Below are 25,051 nucleotides of genomic sequence, written 5' to 3'. Positions count from 1 at the left end.
GGGCATGGTATCCCTGGATGCATAGCTATTAGACCTTTGTTCTCGTTTGAACAAAATGACAATTGGAAGATTCGATCAGTGTTGAGTAGAAGGGCACCTAAAAAGCAAAGGGAGGGGGATGGCTGGTTCCCCGTCCAATCTCTTTCTAACATCCCCTCAACATACCTCGAAAGTTTCAACTTAATACCTTCGGCTGTCCCTTAGATATTGCGATATTCCCCTTTCACAACCAGCAAGCAGATATTGTGATTGGATAGTCTTTGACATCCCTCTTAACATTTCCTTAAAGTATCATCTTAATGTCCTAAGACTTTTGGAGACCCAGGATCAAACGTGCCCTGTTTTTCAATAAAAAGCCTTGTATGTTAACAATGGACAGCTTGCATAACATACCATCCTTGCACCGGGGGCTGTGGGAGGTTTTGTCAACCCCCTGTGATTTGACTTCTAGATTATTTTGAACAAAATTGCTGTCTCAAATTTTTTTTTCGGATGTGTTTAGGAAAAAAGGACGGAGGGGGGGGGGGTAGTATGCTTTCCGATCACTCCCTTAAAAAGGATACTCGAAATTACGATTTCCAATTGAATGAGCCCACTTCAAAGTTTAAACGACCATATTTTCCATAAAAACCTTATATGTCAACAATGGGCAACTTGCAGCCCTTGGACTGGGGACTATGGAATGTTTTGTCAACCCCTGAGGTATTCTTGTTTGACCTTTGGACAATTTTGGGCAAAATGGCTCGAATTTTGATCGGATGTATTTTGGGAAAATGGCGTGAAGGGGGGGGGTGTTGCCCTCCGATTACTATTGGCTCTTAAAGAGGGTACTAAAACTTCTAATGTCCAATCGAATGAGCTACCTTTGTCGTTTATACAACCACCCCTTCCATGTGAAGTGAATCTGGAAAAAAAGTAATATACTGAAGCCTTTTGGCTCTTTACTATAGGCAACGCTATACCGTTGCCTCTGATAGTAGGTTCTTGATAATTTGATGTGTCTCAAAGCATTTCCGAATCCAAATCTTTTTTGTATAATTTTCAACGGGGTCTGACATATTCCTCCTGCGCAAAATCTTCTCCCCCGTAAAATTCGCCTCCTGCAGAATACCCCCCCCCCTTGAAAATTCTCCCCAGATATAAAATTGAGCAACCAAAGGAAAATTGAGATAAATAAAAAAAGCAAGAAAATTAGGGATTCTGGAATGTTCTATCAATATTCCTTAATACTTGTAGAATATATGGTGTAGAATCAAACAGCTCATGGTAACGAACTGTAAGTACGCAACGGCTCGGGCCAATGGTACCCAAAATTCTAAAAAAGCAATGTTGATAACAAATGAATTGGCTTTTTACGCCCACTCTAAATATATAAAATTCATTAAGTTAATGTTACTCATCAAACACTACGAGCCTGAGAAAATTTGCCTGGCTGATTTTCAAAAAATGGGGAAAACACTCCCAAAAAGTCAAGTGATCTTAATGAACATCACACCATTAGATTCAACATATTATAAAACTGCTCTGGAGGTTTCAAGCTCCTATGTACAAAAATGCGGAATTTTTTTCCAGAAGAAAGATCACAGATGCATGTTTAATTGTTGCTGTCTTTTTTCCAGGGGTATTCGTGTTGAACCGATGGTCCCGAAAGAGCTGGAGAGGGCTCATTCCAACGGGAAGTAATTTTTCTATAGCCCTTTTAAAGTGACCAGAAAGATTGTTCCACGGGAAAATGGCGTTTTCTGCCATCTTGTGTCACAAACCATGATTTTGCCCCGTGGAGGACCAAGTTGCTACTGAGTAAAAATTATGAGAGAGCCAATCAATTTAAAATATCAAAAAACTACTTATTGAGCTTCCCAGTTGCGGAAGAAGTAATGCCACACGATTGTGCGTTTGTTTCTTAAAAGTAACATAGTCTATACAGGTTAAGGTACTTTATGCTGTAAAACCTTCTGATGTACGCCTAGTGGACGATACCCAATGTTTTTTTGTGAATGGGTCTTGATGACTTTTTGGAAACGTTATTTTCTTGAACTGTTGCTCGTATATTTGGAATAAGAAGGTCTGTCTTTTTTAAAGTTGCTTGGTTCTGACTTAGAATTTAACTCCTTGTTAATTAAATTAGAAAAAAAGCCTCTTAAAGGTACTTCAGACAGAAAAATCTTCTGATGTACGCCTAGTTGAAGCGTTTTCGATCGCAAGGGGTGCACTGGTATCATGTACTATAGTTGTCAGGAGGAGCGTCACGTGTGGGAAGAAGGGGGGCGCTCCTCCGTCAAATGTTTTCAGCCAGCCAGATGAAAAATTTGAGTTGGTGAACAATGGCATGAAGCTTCACTACATCAGTGCCTCAAAATTTTTGTGTTAGGGCAAATGGGCTGAGGGAAATATTTGATGTAAAATCAAAGGAAGAATATCCTTCTTAGTTGGCAAGGAACAAAAATGAAGTACTTTTAATAGTAACATCACTGAAATCAATCTATAAAAATGACCTGTCAGTTGGTAAAATTCTTTGCCCCCCCACCTTTCATTTTGTGTAATGACGCTCCTGATAAGTACCGGACCAAGTCCATGGGAAGTAATTACTCGTGCTGCTTTGTCCTAACCTGTTTCCTCTGCTCTGCTAAATAGGGCAACTCTTCTACAGTTGCCACTAATTTCATATTTTTAAAATTATCTTCTTTAACCTTTATCTTATCCTTCTATGATAACTCAACGCCCAAACACGATAGAAAATTAAATTAGTGAAATGTAAATGAATTACTATAGGATATTCTATACTATACATTCTTCCTGTATTTTGCAATGTAGGTAGAATATTCTCCAATTCTTTCTTTCCTTTTTTCTCTTACTTGAAACACTTTATCTTTTGCCACTCAATTTTGCATGTGGCGGGAATTTTCCAGAGAGGGGGATACACATAGAACTATTTTCAACAGGATGGAAAATATCTTTACATCAGTACCTCACTTAATGTACGTAGGGATACTACACATGAACTCTGTCTGGAATAACTGTCCTTTTGTCAAATGTTAAGGGAAAATATTTGGAATGTAGAACTCTGGGGCACAGTTTTGGGATAACTTATGATTCATTTGTACTTGGTTTTAAGTTTTAGATGCTGTCTTAAATCAATATTTATATGGAATATCTCATTTCTAATTTTCCAGCCCAATAAATTTTTTCCCAGGAATTGTCAGCAACAAGTGTGGTTAGTTAAACTTTTTGTTTGCGCACGCTAACAGAGAATTGTTTGTAGCAATTTGGATGATGGAAAGAAGCCTTAAGTTTGCATTGAAATCATTATAGAAGGATTTATTAACTTGCATTAGTTTCTTTAACGATAAATAATGCAAAAATTCTAATTGGACAAGTCAATTCTTCTGGTCATGCCTGACAAAGCCTTCTGTAAAAGTATGTTTTGACGAACTGGAATATGTCTTTCAAACAGTTTGTGGTAACGAACTGTAAGTAAGGAGCGACACGGCTCAATAGTAACCGAAACTAAAAAATGGAATTTTGATACCAATAGATATGTCAAAAGGATTGGCTTATTACGCTGATTCCAAAAATATAAGTTTCATTACGTTTAGTTTTACCCATCAAAGGCTACGGACCTGAGAAAATTTGCTTGATTTTTGAAAAAAGGGGGAAACGCCCCATAAAAGTCAAATAATCTGAATGAAAACCACACCTTTAGATTCAACGTATCAGAGAACCGTATTGTAGAGGTTTCAAGCTCCTATCTACAAAAACGTGGAATTTTGTATTTTTGCATTTTTTTTTCAGGGTGATCGTATTGACCCAGTGGTCCTAGAATATCGGGAGAGGGCTCATTTGAACGAAAATTAAAAGTTCTAGGGCCCTTTTTAAGTGACTAAAAAGATTGGAGGGCAACTAGGCCTTCTCCAATGGCCCTTTTTCTCAAAATCATCCGATCAAAATTTTGAGATAGTCATTTTTTTCAGCATAGTTGAAAGGCCAAATAACTATGCCTTTGGAGATAACACGAGCCCCCAGAGCCCCTGTGGTAATGTCTTTAAGTTATAAAATTTGCCCATTGTTTACGTATAGTATTTTTGCAAATTTTCTGCTGGGGGATTTTCCACGGTTAGAATTTTCCAGGGGGTGAATTTTTAAGGGGAAATTTTACGATGGGGGAATTTGCCAGAATTCTGATATGAAAATCTTCTTACGTCTTGTTTTCTCCTTGGCGACTCAATTTTACGCGTGGAAATGTTGAGGGTAATTGTTCGGCATAAATTTTCACAAGGATTGAATTTACAGAGTATGTATCCGTTGGGATGAGGAATTTTTCTTCACCTATCCGTGGGGGGGGGGTCGCACCACCTCGGGTGCCAGCTCTGGAGGGGTGACGAAAATTGGTCTAAAAGGACTTATGATTGATTAGGGCCCGCTGTGCAAAAAGTGGGGTCGCAAAGTAGCAATGCTACCTGACAGTTTTTTAAATTTGTTGGCAGATTTTTCTGAAAATACCATTGATATATATAAAAATAATTTTTGCTCAAAGAAAAGCTGTAAAAACACAAGTTGTGCTCCGTCGTGCAAAAAGTGGGGTAGCATAGCAGCAATGAAAGTAGATGCAGGTTCAGGCGAAGAAAACGCAGATGATAATGATGCTGAGGCAGAAGCCGTTGAAAATGAAGAATTGTGTAGCAGTGATGGTTTGTACTCAGACATATCTGACTGGCCTTTACCTGTTTTGGATAAACTAAGAGCTGACTTAGTTAAAAGAGGAAGTGAAACGTTTCAGAACGAAAATGGACCTTTTGTTTCACTTATTAGAAAATTACAAGACAAAAAAAAGGGTACAAACAGACAATTTAGTCTCGAGTGGTTCTACAGAAACCAGCCAAACGGTGAGAAGATTAGGAAAACCTGGATGGCATATTCCACTAAAACCCACACCTTGTACTGCTTTTGTCGTAGACTACTTACTGCAAACGAAAGTTTGAATAACCCAAACACATCTTAATTTGTAACTGGTTTTGAAAGCTTGGTGAAAACTTAATCTAAAAGTTCGGAATCATGAAACCTCTGATCAACATGACAGTTGCTATAAAAAGCGGAAAACTTTACAACCAAATCTATATGCCAGTAAAACAATTGAAACAGCAAACCAAGAAGCTACTGAAACAGAAAAACGAAAATGGGGAGACATTTTAAAGAGATTGATAGATGCCACTTTGTTTTTAACTGGTCAAAATCTCCCATTTCGCGGACACAGGAAAAATGTCCCATCAGAAAACGAGGGGCATTACTTAGAGCTGATTGAACTGTTATCAAAGTATGATCCTGTACTCAGAGAGTACTTGACCAAATTAGAACTTTCAAAGCAGTCAAACACATAAAAGTTATTGACAAGCTATTTGTCCCCTACTACTCAAAAGAGTTAATCTTACTTCTTGATGGTATTGTAAAAAAAGAATTGAACTGGTATTAAAAAGGTAAAGTATTTTAGTATAATGTTTGACAGCACATCCGATATCTCGCACATTAATGAAATGAGTGAAGTAATTCGTTACGTGCACAATGAGAACAGGAAAGTTGAAGTAAAAGAGTCATTTTTAGGCTATTATCAGCTTACAGGGAAAAGAGCCGTGGACATTACACAGGATATTTTAAATGCAATTGAAGAAGATGGTCTGGATATAGCAATGTGTCGAGGGCAGGGCTACGACAACGCTCCAACAAAGGCTGGAGTACAAGCTAGGATTCGTGAGCTCGATTCTAAAGCATTGTCGGTACCTTGTGCCAACCATTCACTAAATCTTTGCGGAGTGCACTCTTGCTACAGTTCCTTCCTGTGTGAGGTTTTTTGGTACTTTGGAAAGGTTGTGTTTTTTTTCAAATGCTCAACACACAGATGGAATGTCTTCTTGGCAAATGTTGAAGTTACGGTCAAACGACTTGCAGAAACCAGGTGGAGTGCTCACTATGAAGCTGTTAAGCCAGTGTTTAAATGCTTTATGAAGATTGTCGATACTATTGAGAAACTTTGTGACTCTTCAGAAACTCTCGACACTAGAGGAGCAGCTCAGACTTTTTTGACTTTGATGTGGGATTTCTCATTTCTTGTTTTTTATATTTATGGAATAGTGTCCATAAAGATGTCGACCGCACCCGAAAATACATGCAAATTGTTGTAATAAGTTTCGAAAAGGGCCTCATCAAAATGAGGATCTAAAAGGCCTTTTTGAATGATAATAGAGATGGTCTTGTAGAAAAGGCAATGGGATTCGCAAAAGCTATTTGACGGACATTCCCCTAGCCAACCGAAGATATATTAGAAGAAAGAAACTAATGCCCGGAGAAAAAGCTGCCGACGAGCCTCTAACTTTGGAAGAAGAACTAAAAATATCGGTCTTAGAGTGCCTTGACACCTTTCAACAAGAAATCAACACGCGTCACCAAGGCACGGAAGGAAAATCACTTTGGTTTGCTATCTTGGAGACCAGGAACTTGGTAAAGAGTTCAAAAACTGAAGTGCTTAAATTAGTGGGCTGAATCGGCCAAGCTAATGGGGCCTTCAATAGATTACGGAAAGTGTGGGGGTCCCAAAGCTTCTCTATACGGATAAAGTTACGACTCTTCAATAGCAATGTTATGCCAGTGCTACTTTACGCTGACGAAACCTGGCACCTGAACCAGGAACAAGAGCTAAGAATACTTGCTTTCGAAAACACATGTCTCAGAAGAATTCTCAACATCCGTTGGCAGCAGAGAATAACAAACCAATCCATCCGTGACAAGACTGGCCAGCCTCTTGTGACACATATTATAACAGTCCGCCGATGGAGATACCTTGGCCATGTACTACGTATGGACAATCTCCGACTACCAAATGCAGCGCTCCATTGGCAGCCATCGGGTCCACGCCGCAGGGACAGACCCAGAAACACCCTGCGTCAAACGTACTAGACAGATCTCCGTAACCTCCACACATCAATCCAACCTCAGTGGGAGGATATACTTGCAGCAGCAAACCGGCGGGAAGATTGGCGGCTCCTTCTTGATGCCCTGGGTGCCTCTGGAGGCACAGGTGGATCTAAGGTCTAAGGTAAGGTTTAGTTGAAAATTACGAAGAAATATCTTCAGGAGACATGTTAAATGAAATCCCACGTCTGAAGAGGTTTTTACAAGTGGCTAACGTTCCTGAAGAAGTGGCTCTAAAGTGGAGTTCTTTGAGACTACTGCAGTTTATAGTTGAATATGAGCTTCAAGACTCTATTCCTAATCTAACCTTAGCGTTAATGTTTTACCTGATATTATATGTCTCTTTTGCTTCTTGTCAGAGGATTTTTTCTAAACTCAAGCTTATTAAAAGTTATTTCAGAACTAATATTGGGCTAAGCTCGACTATTGAGCTTAGCCATGCTATCTATTGAAAACAGTATAGCAAAAAAGATAGATTTTGATGAGGCTATTTCTAAGTTTGCAGAAAGCAAAGTTAGAAAGAAGAGATTCTGCATGAAAACATGGGTTTTAAATACAGTACCTTTTGATAAATTCGTGAAGATAACAATATATATATATATATATATATATATATATATATATATATATATATATATATATATATATATATATATATATATATATATATAAATTATAAAGGATTAAAGAATAATAAGGCTCCAGGTGCTGATAGGGTGGTAAATGAGTTTCTTAAATATGGTGGCTCTGAGGTTAGAAATAAGTTATTGAAGATTATGAATATAATTTTTGAAAAAGGGGAAGTACCTAACGATTTTAGGAAAACCTTAATTAAGCCACTTTATAAGAAAGGTGATAAAAGTGAGTGTGGTAATTATCGAGGCATTAGTCTGGTCTTTGTAGGTAGTAAATTACTTAGTAATATGATACTTTTTAGACTGAGAGATGCCGTAGACAAAGTTTTAAGAGAAGATCAGTGCGGTTTTAGAAAAGGTAGAGGATGTGTTGACCAAATTTTCACTCTTAGGCTAATAATTGAGAAGTGCCTAAGTTTTCAAACACCTTTGGTCCTCAGTTTTATAGATTATGAGCAAGCGTTCGATTCTGTATATAGAGGAGCTTTAGTAAAGGTTTTATCCTTGTGTGGTATACCAGACAAATATATTAAAGAGATTAGTGCTATGTACAAGATTAACACTGCTGCGGTTAAGGTAGGAAATGAGGTTAGCAGCTGGTTTTTGTATTAAATCAGGAGTTAAGCAGGGTTGTGTTCTATCCCCCTTTATATGGATTATTTTGATGGACTTTGTTTTAAGGAGCACAGGAAAGGCAATGGGAGACCACGGAATCAAATGGGGAGGAAAAAGTCTCCTGGACTTGGATTATGCTGATGATTTAAGCATCCTAGATGAAAGTGTGAGCAATATGGCTCTGAAGCATGGACGCTCCGAAAAGCGGATGAAGATTTGCTAGATGTTTTCCAGAGAAATTGCTTAAGGATTGTTCTTGGTACCCGGCTGACTGACCGTATTTCAAACAATAGGCTATTCGAAAAATGTGGTTCAATACCGCTTTCTAGGTCTATAATGAAAGAAAGGTTGAGGTGGTTAGGGTATGTTTTGCGGATGTACGATGGCAGATTGCCGAAGATTGTTATTTTTGGCCAACCATCTACGGCTAACCGGAAAGCAGGTCGTCCCCGTCTGGGGTTGGAGGACTTCATAAAGAAAGATTTAAAGGAAATGGGAACTTCGTGGGCGGGTGTAAAAAGGGAGGCTTTGAATAGATTGTGGTGGAGGAGGAGCGTGCGTAGCTGTGTTGGCCTCAGGCGGCTTGGTGCTGCGATGAGTTGTTATAGTAGTAGTAGTATATATATATATATATATATATATATATATAAATAAATATATATATAATTCAGTCACCTGGGTGTTTAAAGTCAAAGTACAAAAAATCATGGATAGGTCTCTAGTAAAATACGAAAGCTAGAGCCATTCTTGTATTTCCCCTTAAAACGTTTAAAATAAAAGCCCCTGCCCATTTTTGCCTTACTTAATGTAAGCCACGAATTAAAATGGTGTTGTTTGATATTTTAATAATAATGTTAATATTTTCTAAATTTTGTATTTTGCTTAAATTTATGTAATTTATTTAAATTAAAATCTTTACATACCAATGTTATATGGGACTCAATTTACTTTTCCTTTCACTACTTAATTTAAACACTTCAAATAGATTTTTTTAATTGTATTTTTCCACCATAAACAAATATTACTCAACAATGTTTAAATGTTTGTTTGAGGGGGGGGGGGTGACAAGTGGAAATTTAGCCCCGGGTGTCACAAGACCTTGCTACGCCAGTGCCCCCACATATACGTCATAATTTCTGTTCGTTTTAAGTTTTAATGATGCTCCTCACTTTCAGGTGAGAAAACTTGTTTTTTTTTAATTTAATTTTTAAAAAGGCAGCCAAATTGCAAATGCAGATTTTAGAATATTGAACAAAATATTAACAACCCAGCTAATTAATTTACGACATCTCAGCTTGAACTGTTTATAATTTCCCATATCTTTTTTTTAGCTTCCTTTGTTTTACCGAAACAAAGGGTCTCTATGGTTCATGGGGGAGGGGAGATTTTTTTGTACTTGTATAATGATGCGTCACTGCTTGATGCTTGACATGTATCTCCAGAATTATTTCCTAAGTTTTCGTGGCTTGTATTTTTTTGTATCTTTCCTGTAATTCATGAGTATTGTATCATCATCGTATTTCTTGCATTGTACCCATTTGCAGCTGAAATTCCATTTTATGCTTCGAAAAAGAACAGAAATTAAACTCACATATTGACAGTATAGTTTAATGTAAAAGTTATTAACTTATTGCACAGCTAGATTATGAAAGGTATTTAAATTCCAAGAAGCTTTTCTACTTCCAAAGAATTGTTTTTGTCTGTTTCACCTTTAGAAGCAGTAACATCTGACCAGAAAGGACTAAGTTTCTTTTCCTTAGAAATGAAAGAAGAAGATGAAAAAATTAAGCCTTTATAGAAGCAACCGAATTGCCATATGAAATTGCAGAATGTCACTTAAGTTTTATTTTGTTCCACTGTTGTTTTAGGAAGCTCCAGAGTAAAAGTGAAGCAATAATCATTGCTTTTTTTGCAATATTTATTTTCCTCTTTAAGTGAACATTTCCAATATATTGCTGTAGTATAGTTTTTGGATTGCCATAGTTTTCTTATCACCATTCTTGAAGGAAATGGTCTGTGTGATGGATAATCAAAGAGCACTGTTGTTGGAATAACGATAGCTTTCAACTGTAAATAATGAACAATAAAATTTTCATACCTAATGATAGATTTTAAGCTTGTTTGAAGCAATCCATCCTGACTGTTATGAACTTTTGAATTTATTCCTTTTTTTTAACACTTTCAGCCGCAATGAAGGAAGAAGAGATGGATGATTTCTGTGTTAAATATATATCAGCCTATAAAGCATCAGACTATGGAACGTTGAAGTTACTCCTACACAAGAAAAATGTTCAAGAAGTTTATCAAGACCGGGCAATGTTACTTATTGACTCAGTTTGTGGTTATTTTTTAGAAAAGAAAAATCCTAGCTCTGAACTTGAAGAACTAAGTGAAATATTGATTAACCAAATCATAGAGCATTCAAGACCGAAAGAATCGTTAATTGCATTGCTCGAACATATTGAGAGGTGTGGACTTACAAATAATTTTGCTTTGATGTTAAGACTTGTCCAAAAATCATTGAAAAAATTTGACCATCAAAAAAGAATTTTATCAACTACATGGGTTCTCCAGTCCATATCTGATAAAATTATGAAATTAGAGCTGCCAGATTATTCAGGACTCGATGAGAAGGAAAGGATTCTTGTTGATAGCTCAGAGGAGAATTTGTTTATTGTTGATTTTCTTAAGCAAATTTACTTGTTTTTAGAACCCTTTATATCAGAAGTATGTGTTCATACTAATGTGCTGAATTGCTTTATAATAACAAAAACAAGGCATACTTTGCAAAAAGGGATCCTTGTAGTCTTTGAACATCCACTTGTGTATTTAGATTTACATTCTACCACTGATTCTTCTCCCAAAGTGATGAAGTATGTTAGGCAAATGATTAAGCTACTCTCGGAAGTTCAAGCAGATTTTCTCAAGTTGCTAACATATGACAAAGTGAAGGATCCAAATGATGAAAAGAAGAAGTGGAACTTAGCTTTGGCCAATCTTTTTTATTTAATTCTTTGTGAGGACGTCACGTTTTATTTACCACTTGTGTACTCTCATTTATATTTGCTTGAGTGTGCTTTGCCTTTCATTGCAGAATTATTGGAAAACTGCAAAAGTATGGTGAGATTAAAGGGTGTTTTTATGTTGCAATCATTTATGCCAAAAATAAAAAAAGAAAGCCTAGGTTTTATGCATTTCTCACTGCAGGATCATTCAAAAATGTATAGAAACCTACAGTCAACCATTATTTATGCAGATTTACAAGATGTACGGAGTCTTGCTTTGAACATCTTTGAACAATATGTGAACCTTTTTGACGTTAGTGCGCAGTTCATTTTGCTGAGACAAGTGCTCAATGTTTCCACGCACTCTGGATTAAGAGGTAAAGCTATTACGATGATTAAAGATCGGTTTGTTCGTTGTTACAAACATCGACTAAGTTCCATGTTTGATCGGTACTTTGAAGGCTTATTGACTCAGATGACGCAATTGAGGCGTGGTGTTGAAACTGACTTGCTTGACAACTATGACGAAATATTTGCCAGTCTTAATGCTTTACAATGTTTTTTGATCATGGACAATGCAAATAGTTTGGGGTTGAAAAACATGATACCATCAATACAAGAGTCATTTTTGAAACTTTTGCAAAAAGGAATTGACTTATCCAAAGCCCACTGGGATTTGAAATTGAGGGAGCTTAAAGAAGGGAATAAAGCAGATGTTCCTCCTTATGATATTGTTGTTAGTGGCCAAAAGCTTGGTGCTTTAAGTTTGGAGACACAGAAAGAAATTGTACTCAAGGGACTTCTTGACATGGATTTTATGAAAGCAATTCTTGCCAGAACTAATGAATGTATCAGTGCCTATCTGAATAAGCATAAATAAAACTGTCTGATTTAAATGAAAAAAATTATTTCAAACTTTCTATCGGCCGCCAGCAGACTTTTTGGTTTTCCTTGTATGCCATTTAAGTCGTAGAAAGGATGTGCAAACGTAACGGTCGAAAATCCTATGAGGATAATAATAATTTTGTGAGAAAAAATATTCATATTCATCTTATGGTTGGACCTTATTGTTAATTGAATTAAACTAAAAGCTAAAGTTATATAAGTGATAGAATTCTGTGCTGCTGTTTTCTATACTAATCTCATTCCCTCTGCTGTACATTGTTTTGTATAATAAGTAAAGAAATGGAAAATTATGAAGTATATTTTTAGATGTTCAATTTCACATAGGTTTTTTCAAACATTTGAAAGCTTACAGAGGTAGAGATTGAGTGTTTCTTAATTGATTAAAGTTTTTTTGCTGGACAAGCTGGCCATAATTATATGGTCGAAAGTGTATATAACACAATGAAGGGAGACTAGGGGGTCAATGTCCCCCCCCCATGTTGATTTTGAGGAACTCTTCAAAATTGCAAAAAAAGCTTTTGGCATCATGCGCACTCCCCCTTTTAACGTATAAAATTATCTATCCCTGACAGTTGGCATAATAATGTAGAACCATTAGCTTCACTGTATAAACGGTCTGTAGTACGGTAACTGCTTATTTTGTATTGACTGCATGCCTGTTAAGGATGAATGCTCCTATTAGTGGTAGTGCATTTCCTGAAAATGTGAGGCTTAATTAGTAGCTTTGAACGGCTATCTCATAATCTTCACTGGGTATTTTAAGCCAACGGTTTGTTTTGCTGCACAAAATGGTGAAAATGGTCTTTTCTGTGGTGCTATCTTGTTTATTACTGAAAAAGCGCACTAGAACTATACATTTCTGTTTGAGCAAGCCTTCCTCCAGTATTGAACAACTGCTGATTTGACATAAAAATCTCTAGTAAAAAAAAAAAGAATTAACAATGATAGAACACGCATCATCTTCTTTTCTTCTCGTGAAAATTACAAAGTTTTGTATTTTTAATGACAGGAGCTTGAAATCTGCTGTAGGACTCTCAGACATGTTGATTCAACAACATTGACAAACTCAATGTTGTTGAATTTGACGATCTTATTCTCTCAAAGATTGCTCTCCCTTCCGGGTTGTTCTTATGCTGATAACTTTTGGCGAGCAACTTTAAGCTCACTGAATTCACACAAACAACATAAATAGTAGATCTTGTTGCTGGATTGAGTCGAAAAACAGGTTTAAAAAAAATTAAAGTAAAGAACAACATTATGACTTAAAATTGATAAAAATTATTCTATATATGAAGGATTACCACCCCCTCAAACTTTAATCTTCATGCTAAAGTTTGATTATTGCTTTCCTCAAAGTATTTTAGAGGGCAGCAAATATAGCCAGTTGGTAACTAAAATTGTTTTATTTATCAATAATGTTTCAAAACATTTCAACTGAATATTTATTACTTATCCTAAATCCTATCCAATAGCTAAATCCTTTCATTCTTGAAACAATCTGAAATTTGCCTGAAGAACCTGGAAACTTTCGTTTTCATATTTTCTAAGCTTTTCAAATCTAACAATGTTTTTTGTCCATAAAAATTTAAACGTTAACCATCTGCTGAGTCCCAAAGACAGCTACACCTTCTTAAGCTGCTTTTAGCACGGGACCAATGCTTTTTAGCTTATTCTGCTGATGTTTAGGTTAGGATTTATCAATAGGCCCGGGCCTAGGGGTCGACAATGCCAGGGGGTGCAATAAATTATCAGTGAGTGATTTTTGTGGTACTTGTTAATTATTCAGAACACACCCAAAAATTTTGACCTGCAGATTTGTAAAACTGGTTTCAAACTTGGGAGACAGAATGCATTTGACTTGTATAATTTAGGCTATATATCTGCACATTCGGGGGTGGGGTTAAAGTATTTGGACATCGTCAAGTTAGAAAATAATACTTACTTCATAATATGCAGAATAATTGTAGCTAACACATTTTGCAAGCAGACTCTATACTTTAACCCCCCTCCCCCCAATGTGCAAATATGTAGCCTAAATTGTGTAAGTCCAATGTATTATATCACCCGTCACTTGTCTTTGTGGCTATGAGACCGGTTTTCTCAGATCTTATATTAAGGTCAAGAACTTGAGTGTGCTCTGAATGATTAACAATTACCATTTTTCTTAACAAAACTGGACTGATGTGATTTATCATCAAAGTGCCGGGTGCACTCCGCTGCCACCCTCCTCATTCACAGAAAAATGGTTTTAAAACAACACAGGAATTTTGTGGCGGCTTGTAAACTGTTAGATTTCTCCCAAGAATGGCAGCTCAGAGTTCGGTATCATCTCTCTCTTTCATTACTTATGGCTCATCAGTTGCGTTCTGTTCAGTGCTTCCACTATCCCAAAATTTCCGGGGATTTCTCTGAAAATGTTACAAAAACGGAGCGGCAAAATTGCTTGGGCCTAGAAGCGTCAAAACTTTAAATCCAGCCTTGCTGATGTTTCACCCATCTTTTTTTCTTCTTCATTTTTAATTTGGTGCTCGCTACTACTGAAAACTACATAATTGCATATGGAGGTGTTTTTTTATCAACAATATAATTGTAACCAATTCAAAAAATCAGATTTTACTGTCAGTGTCCATGGTACTTAAATTTTTTTTTTTGATTACTCTCGTGTAAGAGAATATTCATTCTTGAAGCATTGAAAGAAACTCACTTTTTTTTATCGTACGGTATAAAGGAGGAACCCAATAGAATCAGGTAGCAGAGTTACTTAAATATGACATTATTTACCACGGTGTTACATCATCTTGTATAAGTAGATACAGTTTTGTCAAAAATTCCTTTTTATTTTAATAAGATGTTTCTATTGCCTACAAAAGTAGCTAGATAAAGCATTCTCCTTTCAAATGAGCCCTTAATTGTCTCCCTAAGACGTTTCAGTGCACATTAGTGACTGCAAAAAAAGCGATAATAAAAAATTGAGACATATCTGCTTCCCGTGCGAAAAAGTTATTTTCCTCGTTGATCAAAATGGGGGACTGTAGCCTAATCGATCGAATCAGGGGTTTCGGCTATAGTAATTAAATTGGCGCAGTTTTCGTTTCGACCCGACTCCATTTTTGTGTGGTTTCAGGCTATTTTTCGAAATTCCCTTAAGATTGTTTTCACAACGAACTTTTATCATTAAGATTAATCGAATTAACTATTTCCATTATTCAGGTTCAAATGGCGGTTCTTTCTCACTTCACAGTTTTTTTTTGTTTTTTTTTTAACATGTTTTTAAATTTTTGGTTACTCTGGGTTAGAATTCGCTCTTTACAAGCTTGTCCGTAAGGACAAGCTTGAAAAATTTAGAATTTAGAATTTTAAATTCTAAATTAAAATTTAGAATTTAGAAGCTTGAAAAAAATTAGAACAGAACTTTACATTTTTTTATGTTCTTTGAGAAATTAAGAACTGAAGTGGAAGCTTTTTTTATTTTCTTTGGTAAATTTTAGAATTGGGTCAACTTTTCTTTTATTTAAGAAAATTCATAAGAGAACTTGAATGTTTCGCACTTCTTCGAGAAAACTCAGAATTGAAGTGGAGCTCCTTATCTTCATAGTGAATATTCACGACCAAAGTGTAACTTTTTTTGTTTTGTATGAAAAATTTGTAACAGGAATTTAAATTTTTAATCTGTTTGAGAAACATTGGAACTGAAATGGAACCTTTTTATTTTCTCAGGGAAAAATTAGAATTGATCTGTAACATATTTCTTTTTCATTGCGAAAATTTGGTGTTGGGATATAAAAGGAGTTGAAAAGTAATGTATGACTTCTCTGGCATGCTGGATCTGAAAATGTAATTTCAGAGAAATTCTTTAACTATTTAGGGTTAACTTACCTTTTTAGGGATGAGCATTTAGGGTTCTCCAACATGCTGAACCTGAAAGTGTGTTCCCTGACATGCTGGATCTGAAATTGTAATTTCAGGGAAATTCTTTAACCTTTTAGGGTTAACTTGCCTTTTTGGGGATGACCATTTAGGGTTATCCAACATGCTGAACCTGAAAGTCCTACATGTCAAATCTGAAAGTGTGTTCCCTGACATGCCGAATCTGAAAGTATGATTTAAAAAAAATTCTTTAACTTTTTAAGGTTAACTTACATTTTTAGGGATGCGCATTTAGGGTTCTTCTACATGCTCAACCTGACAGTGTGTTCCCTGACATGCTGGATCTGAAAGTGTCATTTCAGATAAATTCTTTGAACTTTTAGGGTTAACTTGCATTCTTAAGGATGGGCATTTAGGGTCCCCCTGCAGGCTGAACCTGAAAGTGTGTTCCCTGGCATGCCAAATCTGAAAGTGGGATTTCAGAGAAATTCTTTAACCATTTAGGGTTAACTTGCCTTTTTAGGGATGACTATTTAGGGTTCTCCTACATGCTGAGCCGGAAAGTATGTTGCCTGACATGCCGAATATGAAAGTATGATTACAGAAAAATTCTTTAACCTTTCAGGGTAAACTTACCTTTTAGGGGTGACTATTTAGGGTTCTCCAACATGCTGAACTTGAAAGTGTGTTCCCTGGCATGTTGAATCTAAAAGAATAATTTTCTTGGCAATGGACCATTCTAAAGAATAAAAACGGCTGAGGCTTAAGATATTTATTGCTTAAACATATTTAAAAACATTTGAAAAAATACATAATGACATATTTAAAAAAAAGCTTAATCCATTTGATAACAAAGTATCTAATTCATAGAAAGGCAATCGTGAATATATTCTATCTAAAAAAAAGTGTTATTAAGCAGAAAAATTGTGTTTAAATAGGCTAGGTTGTAGAGGTAAATTTTGTCTAAACTTAACTGTTGAAAAACATAGTTTTCCAAGCTTTTAGTCTGCAAATCCCAACTAGTCTAGGTATTAATGGACAGTTGGGGCTGTTGAAGAGGGAATACTATACAATTCTGGGTAAATTTCTAGGTGGCATTATAATCTAGCTAAGATGAAAGTGAAATGTCATTTGATACCTTTTTATGCTTTTTTTGTAATTCAATAATTGCTTCTGGGGCTAGTTGCATCTTGAGCCCTTAAAGGGGACCCAACGGTATTTCATTTTTGTAACAACACAAAGAAATTATCAATACTAGTTAAGTTATTGACAAGTGGTTAAAAACACAGTACTAGTTCATAAATAAGTTGTTCAAGAGTAATATTTTCCAAAAATACTTATTTATAACAACTCAAACCTCATTTATTAGGCAACTCAAATATAAACTATTTTCCTACTGTTTCAAGTTTTTCAAATTGCTGCTGACAAAAATAGTGCTGAATTTTGTAATTCAAAACTTTGCTGTGGACAATTCAGGGTATGGGCCTATATTTCCACACCAGGGGGGTGGGGTGAGTAAATTTCATGGTAACTTTGCAGTGGGCCATATAATTGGTAAATATTTACCAAATTACATGCTGAACTTGAAAATGTTCCCTGGCATGTTGAATCTGAAAGTATAATTTTCATGGCGATAAACTATTCTAAAGAATAAAAACGGCTGAGGCTTAAGATATTTATTGCTTAAACATATTTAAAAACATTTGAAAAAATACTAAATGACATATTTAAAAAAAAGCTTAATCCATTTGATATGAGGAAGAACAAGAGTTTAGGTCTTTGGATATCTGATGTATTTTTCCTTGTCAGGAATCTTTTCCGGTATCCATTGAGCGAAATATCTAACTTCATCTTCCGGGTCATGTACTGAATGCAGGTATTTTTCACATTTGAAGTCTTCTAAATTGCTACGAATAATGCTATGTTTTTATCACATTTTTCTAGTAAGAGTTTATCAGTTGGTACGTTTCCCTTAACATAAACAGCTTGCACACCGAAAAAACTGCATATTTCCTGAATTTCCTCTTCTACATGTTTTATTTCATAGCCATTTTCATTACGTGGTCTTATGGTTTTAACATAAAAGCCGTTTCGATTTATAAAATTTAGTGTTGGACTCCATCTGTTTTTATCGTACTTATACATATTGTATCTGACGTTCCATTTATAGCTATGAATTTCACGTCGTTGATCGTCTAGCAGTAAAAAATCTGCTTAAAAAATAAGGCCAGTTTAGGAATGTTTTAGACCAATATATTCCGCGTCAATCACACCAAACATTATTAAATCTGAAAAAAGGGCTTAAATCTAATAAATATGTAATGTTTCTGAAACTCTAATAAATACAGCTCACTTTCTTAGAATAAATCATTTTCACTTAATGAGGTTGGGTAACATTAAATCTACACTTAAAAACTATTGCTTTCTACAACGAAAAATAAATTATAAATATAACAGCGGAAAATATGTTTATGCTAAGTTAGCGGGCGGCATATAGAAGAGAAAAAGTTAGTATTGAAATAATTTTGTCCTTTTTCACAGAATTAAAATTAGTACCCCCCTAACGTAACCTAGCGATAATTTTGTCTAAAAAGCATTTGTCGCAAAGAAGTCCCCCTCCCCCTTTTTAGCAAAGTCCTAGAAAATACTTCTTTGCATTAATTTGGGGAAAAACTTGTTTCACTCCTCCATGAAGGTTGCGTAGGCCTAGCTTAATTATTGCAATCTCTTTTTTGTTTGAAAGTGATTTAATTTGACGGGGGAAAAACAATCCTTTTTGATCTGTTGAACATCTCTTTGGTTAAATCGTTAACGTAATGCATTGAGAAAAGCGGATATGTTTTAAAAGGGGTGACAGCTACTTAAATCATTGCGGAAAATATGTTTATTCCAAGTTAGTGGGCGGCTTAATACCTAAGAGTTAACGGAAGTTGCCTGTCAAAGGGAGAGTTCAAAACAGAGCTATTTCCAATTGGTAGAATTAAAGTCATAAACATGGGGAGGGGGAAGGGAGGATTGGGATTTACATGGTAAAAAAGAACATATTTTAAGCTTTCTAACGAGTATAAACAATATATAGTGGAGTTTGTATTGTGGGAGGGGGGGTATACCCTAAATTTACTGGAGGGTGACCAAGGAAAATAATTTTATTTGAAAATAAAGAATGAAAATGTACTAAACAGAACACATTGTAAATCGCTGTAGCCAAGACTTCTAGCTCATCAATAATATTCAATGTTTTATCCATTATGTCCCGGAACTTTTTGAATGTTTAATCGCAATGCATGTTCGTTATATACAAAATCTCAAGGGCGAATTGCGATGTAATGGGAAACCATATCTACCCGACTCTCTGATTGGCTTAGAATGATATGTAACCGACTCTCTGATTGGTTTAGAAGGAGACACGTGATCCTGTTTCCCATTCCTGGATCGAAACATTCTCCCCACTGATTATGTAAATCAAGTTCCCGGAAATTCTCTTCCCCTAGATCAATACATTCCACACTGATTATTTAAATCACCTTTCGTGTCATTACACTTGGCCAAACAACAACAACAACAAATCAATCGACCTTGATCCCATCAGACATTAATAAACCATTAATAAAATTCCCCCACCGATTATGTAAATCAAGTTCTCAGAAATCCATTTCCACTAGGGATTCTATGCCCACATATGGAGCCCCGTCACGAGCTCATGAGGTTAGGTTAGGTTACGCAATCAATTTCTCGGAAATCCATCTCCCCTAGGGAGTCTATGCCCATATATGGTGTTCGTTCTGGAACTCATGAGGTTAGGTTAGGTTACGCAATCAATTTCTCGGAAATCCATTTCCCCTAGGGAGTCTATGCCCATATATGGAGTGGGGTCAGAGTTAGACTCATTTGTAGATGGCAGCAGTGGTGTGGGACGGGAGTCGTTATGGCTTCCCTACTACTAACATTTTCAGGCTTCAAAAGTGATATAGATAGGTCAAGATTTTTGGGAAATCCGTTTAAAGCCTTAATTTTGGAAAAATGTTTTTTATATAAACGACGTCAAATTCACATGCATTGAAAGAGCAACTTTCATTATTTTTTCCCTGTGGTAGTCGTACATTTTTGGTGTATATGACGCAATGCGAAATTATACAAGATGCCGAATGAATCCGGACAACTAAAGCAAAAGGCAAGGAAAGAATGCCTGCGGTAATGATGATCGAAAATGAAGCACGACAAAATCTGCGGCTAGAAAATATGCAACCAGAGCATAAAACGAAATACAACAAATCACAAATGAAGACGGAAACGATGCATAATTAAATCTGCACTTAAAAACAAGCGACGCCGAGAATCGCAAACGAAAATGATGCACAACGAAATCTGCAGGTAAAAAACATGCAAAAATAAGTATCATTAATTGAACAGGAAGCATTCGCTAAGTAATCAAAATTATAATGGACTGGAGGGACGCGTTATTTTAGTGCCGCTCAAAAAAATTGAAATAAAATTAATGATGCGATTGCGGATCTTCTCCCAGGAGAATACAAATCCTATAAAAGTCGTGGTTCTTTGAAGGATAAAGAGGAAGGAGGAATTTAGTTCACGTCATAATTTCTTATTTCAATTGACATTAGTAATTGCTTCCCCATGACTTGAAACTAAAAAACAACACGATAATTATGCTAATGTGTAATTTAGATTTTTCAGAGGGTATGTGCAATGGAACAGGTATAATTTTCACTGACTTATATAACAGTGTAATTAAAGGAAAAATAAATACGGGGGGAAAAGGTGAAAACGAAGATTTTGGCATCAATGCCGTCATGCGAAATTATACAAGATGATGAATGAATTTGAACAGCTAAAGCAAAAGCAATCGAAAAAATGTCTGAGGAATGATTAATGAAAATAAAGCACAACGGAATCTGTGGTTAGAAGACAACCGACAGCAAGAATCACAATGAATCGCAAACGAAAATTATGCATAACAAAATCTGCGGTTAGAAGAAATATGACAACAAGCATTATCAATCGAACAGGAAGAATTCGCAAACTAATTACAATTGCAATAGAAGGAGGAAATGAAATCTAGCCAGAATTTTCTAATTTATTTGAAATTGCTTTTCCACCCTAAAAATCTGGAAAAGAAGTTCATACTTTGCTGCAATTAGAAGACATATGACTGCGAAACTCATACATATATTATCTCTGTAAATGAACAATAATTGTATATGTATGCATGTATTTATTTATCTATGTATTTTTTCTCGAAAACGGCCCCATATTATTTCGGAAAAATTTCTATCCTGGAATTTCCTGACCTAAAAAACGATCTATATAGCTCTGAAGTTTGAGAAAATTCCTTAAGAGCCTTAATTTTTGGGGAAAAAGATTCACATGAGTGATTCGAAATCGGCTACATAGTTTTTTGTTTGTTTTTAAGAAGCATATTGACATTTCTTGCCACTAGAACGATCTAAAAAGATCAAAATTTTAAGGAAGAATTTGTATTTTCCCAGCACGTTGTCTGCGGTTAGAAGATAAGCGACAATGAGAATCCATATATAGAAATGTGCCGCCTAGCCATTCCCGGACCCGGTACTATATATCAAACAGTTCGTGCTAACGAACTGTAAGTAAGGAGCGACCCGGCTCAATAGTAACCGAAACTCTAAAAAACTGAATTTTGTAAATATAGTAAACCGAATTTTGATACCAATAGATACATCAATAGAATCAGATTTTAATGCTGGTTTTAAATATATAAGTTTCATCAAGTTTAGTCCTACCCATCAAAAGTTACGCGTCTGAGAAAATTTGCATGATTTTCGAAAAAAGGGGAAACCCCCTAAAAGCTATAATACCTTAATAGAAATCACACTATCAGATTCAGCGTATCAGAGAACCCTACTGTAGAGGTTTCAAGATCCTATCTGCAAAAATGGGGAGTTTCGTATTTTTTGCCAGAAGAAAGATCACGAATGCGTGTATATTTATTTTTTGCTCTTTTTTTTCCAGGGGTGATCGTATTGACCCAGTGGTCCTAGAATATCCTGGGAGGACTCATTCGAACGAAAATTAAAAGTTCTAGTGCCCTTTTTAAGTAACCAAAAAAAATGGTGGGTAACTAGGCCCCCTCTCACGCTCATTTTTTCCCCAAAGTCACCCGATCAAAATTTTGAGATAGCCATTTTGTTTAGCATGGTCGAAAATATAATAGCTATGTCTTTTAGGATAACTTAATCCCCCAAAGTCCCCGGGAGAAGGGCTGAAGTTATGAACTTTGCCCAATGTTTACATATAGTAGGCCTATTGGTTATTGGGAAGTATACAGACGTTTTCAAGGGGGATTTTTTCTGGTTGTGGGGGTTGGGTCGGGGGCTATATGGGAGGATCTTTCCATGGGGGATGGGAAATTTCTGTAAAAGGGGTGCCGGATTTCCCAGCATTATTTAGAAAAACGATCAGAAATTAAAATTCTGATCCCCCTAGTCAATACCTCGCTCTTTAAACCAAAGATTTTTTAGTACTTTCATAAGAGCTATTTATTCTAATTAAAAGTTTTTCAACTGAAAGTAAGGAGCAACATCAAAACTTAAAACAAACAGAAATTATTACGTATATGATTGGGTCCGCCCCCTAGTCAATACCTCGCTCTTTAAACCAAAGATTTTTTAGTACTTTCATAAGAGCTATTTATTCTAATTAAAGGCCTTTGTGATTAAAGGTCATTTTTAAAGAATTGAAACAAAATTCGAACTTTAGCGTAAAGAGCGAGGTATTGAATAGGGGGCGAACCCCCTAATATACGTATTAAAGATATATGAATATGGAAGTTCGTTACGTAAGTTAATTCGTAAGTTACGTATAATTATTACTAGTAAAAACGTTCGTAAATAAAATTTAACAACTTTCGAGAAAGCCATTTAACCAAATAAAAGTAAAATGAGTATGCAAATTTTGTTTTAGTTATTCATGTACGATGAGCCAAAATAAAAACCTGCATTAATTCAAAAACGTTCAAAAACTAAATAAAAAAAACAACGTTTTTTTTTTAACTAAAAGGAAAGAGTGACATTTAAACTTAAAACGAACAGAAATTATTCCGTATATGAAAGAGGCTTTCCCCTCCTCAATGCCTCGCTCTTTACGCTAAAGTTTTTTATTGTTTTGACAAAATAGAGTTGTAAGAAAGAGTCAAACTTTAGCGTAAAGAGCGAGGCGTTGAGGAGTGGAAAGCCACTTTCATATACGGAATAATTTCTGTTCGTTTTAAGTTTTAATGTCACTGCTTACTTTCAGTTAAAAAAACGTTTTTTATTTAATATATATATATATATATATATATATATATATATATATATATATATATATATATATATATATATATATATATATATATATATATATATATATATATATATATATATATATATATATATATATATATATATATATATATATATATATGTATATATATGTATATATATGTATATATATGTATATATATATATATATATATATATATATATATATATATATATATATATATATATATATATATGAAAAAAGTTTGGAAGAATAGGAAGATAAATATTCGAACTATGGTTAGAATATTGAAAGCCACTATGATGACAATGGTCAAGTAGGGCTCTGAAACGTATGTGTTTCAAAAAGAAGTTGAAGGTTTGTTAAATATTTTCCAGAGGAGCTGTCTAATGATAGGTTTTGGTAATCGATTGACTGATTGTATATCAAACATACAAGTGATACGGAAAATAGCGTTCGATTCTACTTTAAAAGGCAATAACCAAATGAAGGTTAAAATGGCTAGGGTATGTTTTATTTATTAAGGATAATATATTGTAAAAATTTGTGCTTTTTGGCCATTCATGTGAGACCATACGAAAAGTAAGTCATCTCCAAAGGGAGTAGGAAGTACTCATTAGAAAGGATTTACAGGAAGTTTGACCCTCATGGGAAGGAATAAAGAATAAAGCCTTGAATTGATTAGTAGGGAGGCCACAGAAGATACAGGACGAACATAATTTATGCAAGATCACACGCCTATTTCTAGGTCATCACAGAGCTAGAAATACTGGACGAGATGACGTCACAATAACAAGTCCCATTGAATCCGACCGGGTGTTACATCACCAGATTTCTGGGTTTTTACCTTGAATTTACGTAATAGCCCCAAGAGGTATTAGCAAGCGCAACTAATATAAGGAAGGATTGTCAGTATAGTTGATAGAAAAATCAATAGGTTTCATGTGAATTTAAATGTATCAGTGCACAGTTGCCAGAACAAAGGAACCTTCAGAGATTACTTTAAGAGGATTATTTGGGCGAAAAGATCGAGATTTTTTAGCGATTATTTGGACAGGAAAAGTTAGAATTTCTAGGTTGTGGACGCTATAATACACAAGTTCCAATTTTCAATATAGAGGCTCCATTAAGTGTTATAAATTTGTAAGAAAAAAGCTATCAGAACGTCATATCAGACCTCATCTTTCGGAAGTTAGACAAGCAAATGGATTGAACTTTCAAGTCTGACATTTTCTTGCTTAAAAGTATCTTTTTAAAAGTTCCCCAATGGTCTAAATGTTTCCTGATTATGACTTGTTTATTTACTAGCCTTAGGCACTTCCACTTCAACTGTTCATGCAAACATCCAGCAATAAAATCAATATTAAAAAGAAAATTACCACCACTTTAAAAATTAAAAGTCATCGAAACACCCATTTTAGAACATATTTTTGATCAACTAATTTAAAACGGGTAGATACAGTTTGCAGACGTTCACGAAACGTTGAATAGTTCTTTGTTCCTAAGTAATGCGCGAACTAGTTACTTGTGCGTGTATATGATAATGCCAAGATGGTTATATGTCCTTTTTTTTCAAAATTAACTGGTGGAAATATTAAACAATGTAAGTGACTTATAGAACTTTAGAGACAGAAATTAAATTTTAGATGAATCTACAGAGTTTAAACTTTGTTCATTTTATGCCTTTTTTTCATATTTTTATTGTTTTTTCGGATCGAGGTCAGAAGGACATTTGGAGTGAAGTTTTAT

At 35.2% G+C, this 25,051-nt stretch overlaps 1 protein-coding gene across 8 annotated transcripts in view; it reads left to right on the top strand.

Moving 5' to 3' along the window:
• The window catches only part of LOC148946907 (glomulin-like), a 122,639-nt gene that overhangs the window by 66,384 nt on the left and 31,204 nt on the right, over positions 1-25,051 (top strand). For 5 of the 8 annotated variants that reach the window (XM_089096730.1, XM_089096729.1, XM_089096732.1 and 2 more), the window contains exon 2: positions 10,396-12,414. In XM_089096730.1, coding sequence (XP_088952856.1) covers positions 10,401-12,095 — 1,695 coding nt within the window. In that variant the 5' untranslated portion in view covers positions 10,396-10,400 and the 3' untranslated portion in view covers positions 12,096-12,414. The other 3 variants (XM_089096727.1, XM_089096731.1, XM_089096733.1) reach the window with 3 other exon arrangements.

Source organism: Artemia sp. Qi Xiang Cuo, chromosome 11, assembly GCF_049724085.1.
Source record: "Artemia sp. Qi Xiang Cuo chromosome 11, ASM4972408v1, whole genome shotgun sequence".
Taxonomy (NCBI): domain Eukaryota; kingdom Metazoa; phylum Arthropoda; class Branchiopoda; order Anostraca; family Artemiidae; genus Artemia; species Artemia sp. Qi Xiang Cuo.
The sequence above is the reverse complement of the archived record's forward strand: the minus strand, read 5'-3'. Positions and strand labels throughout refer to the sequence as shown.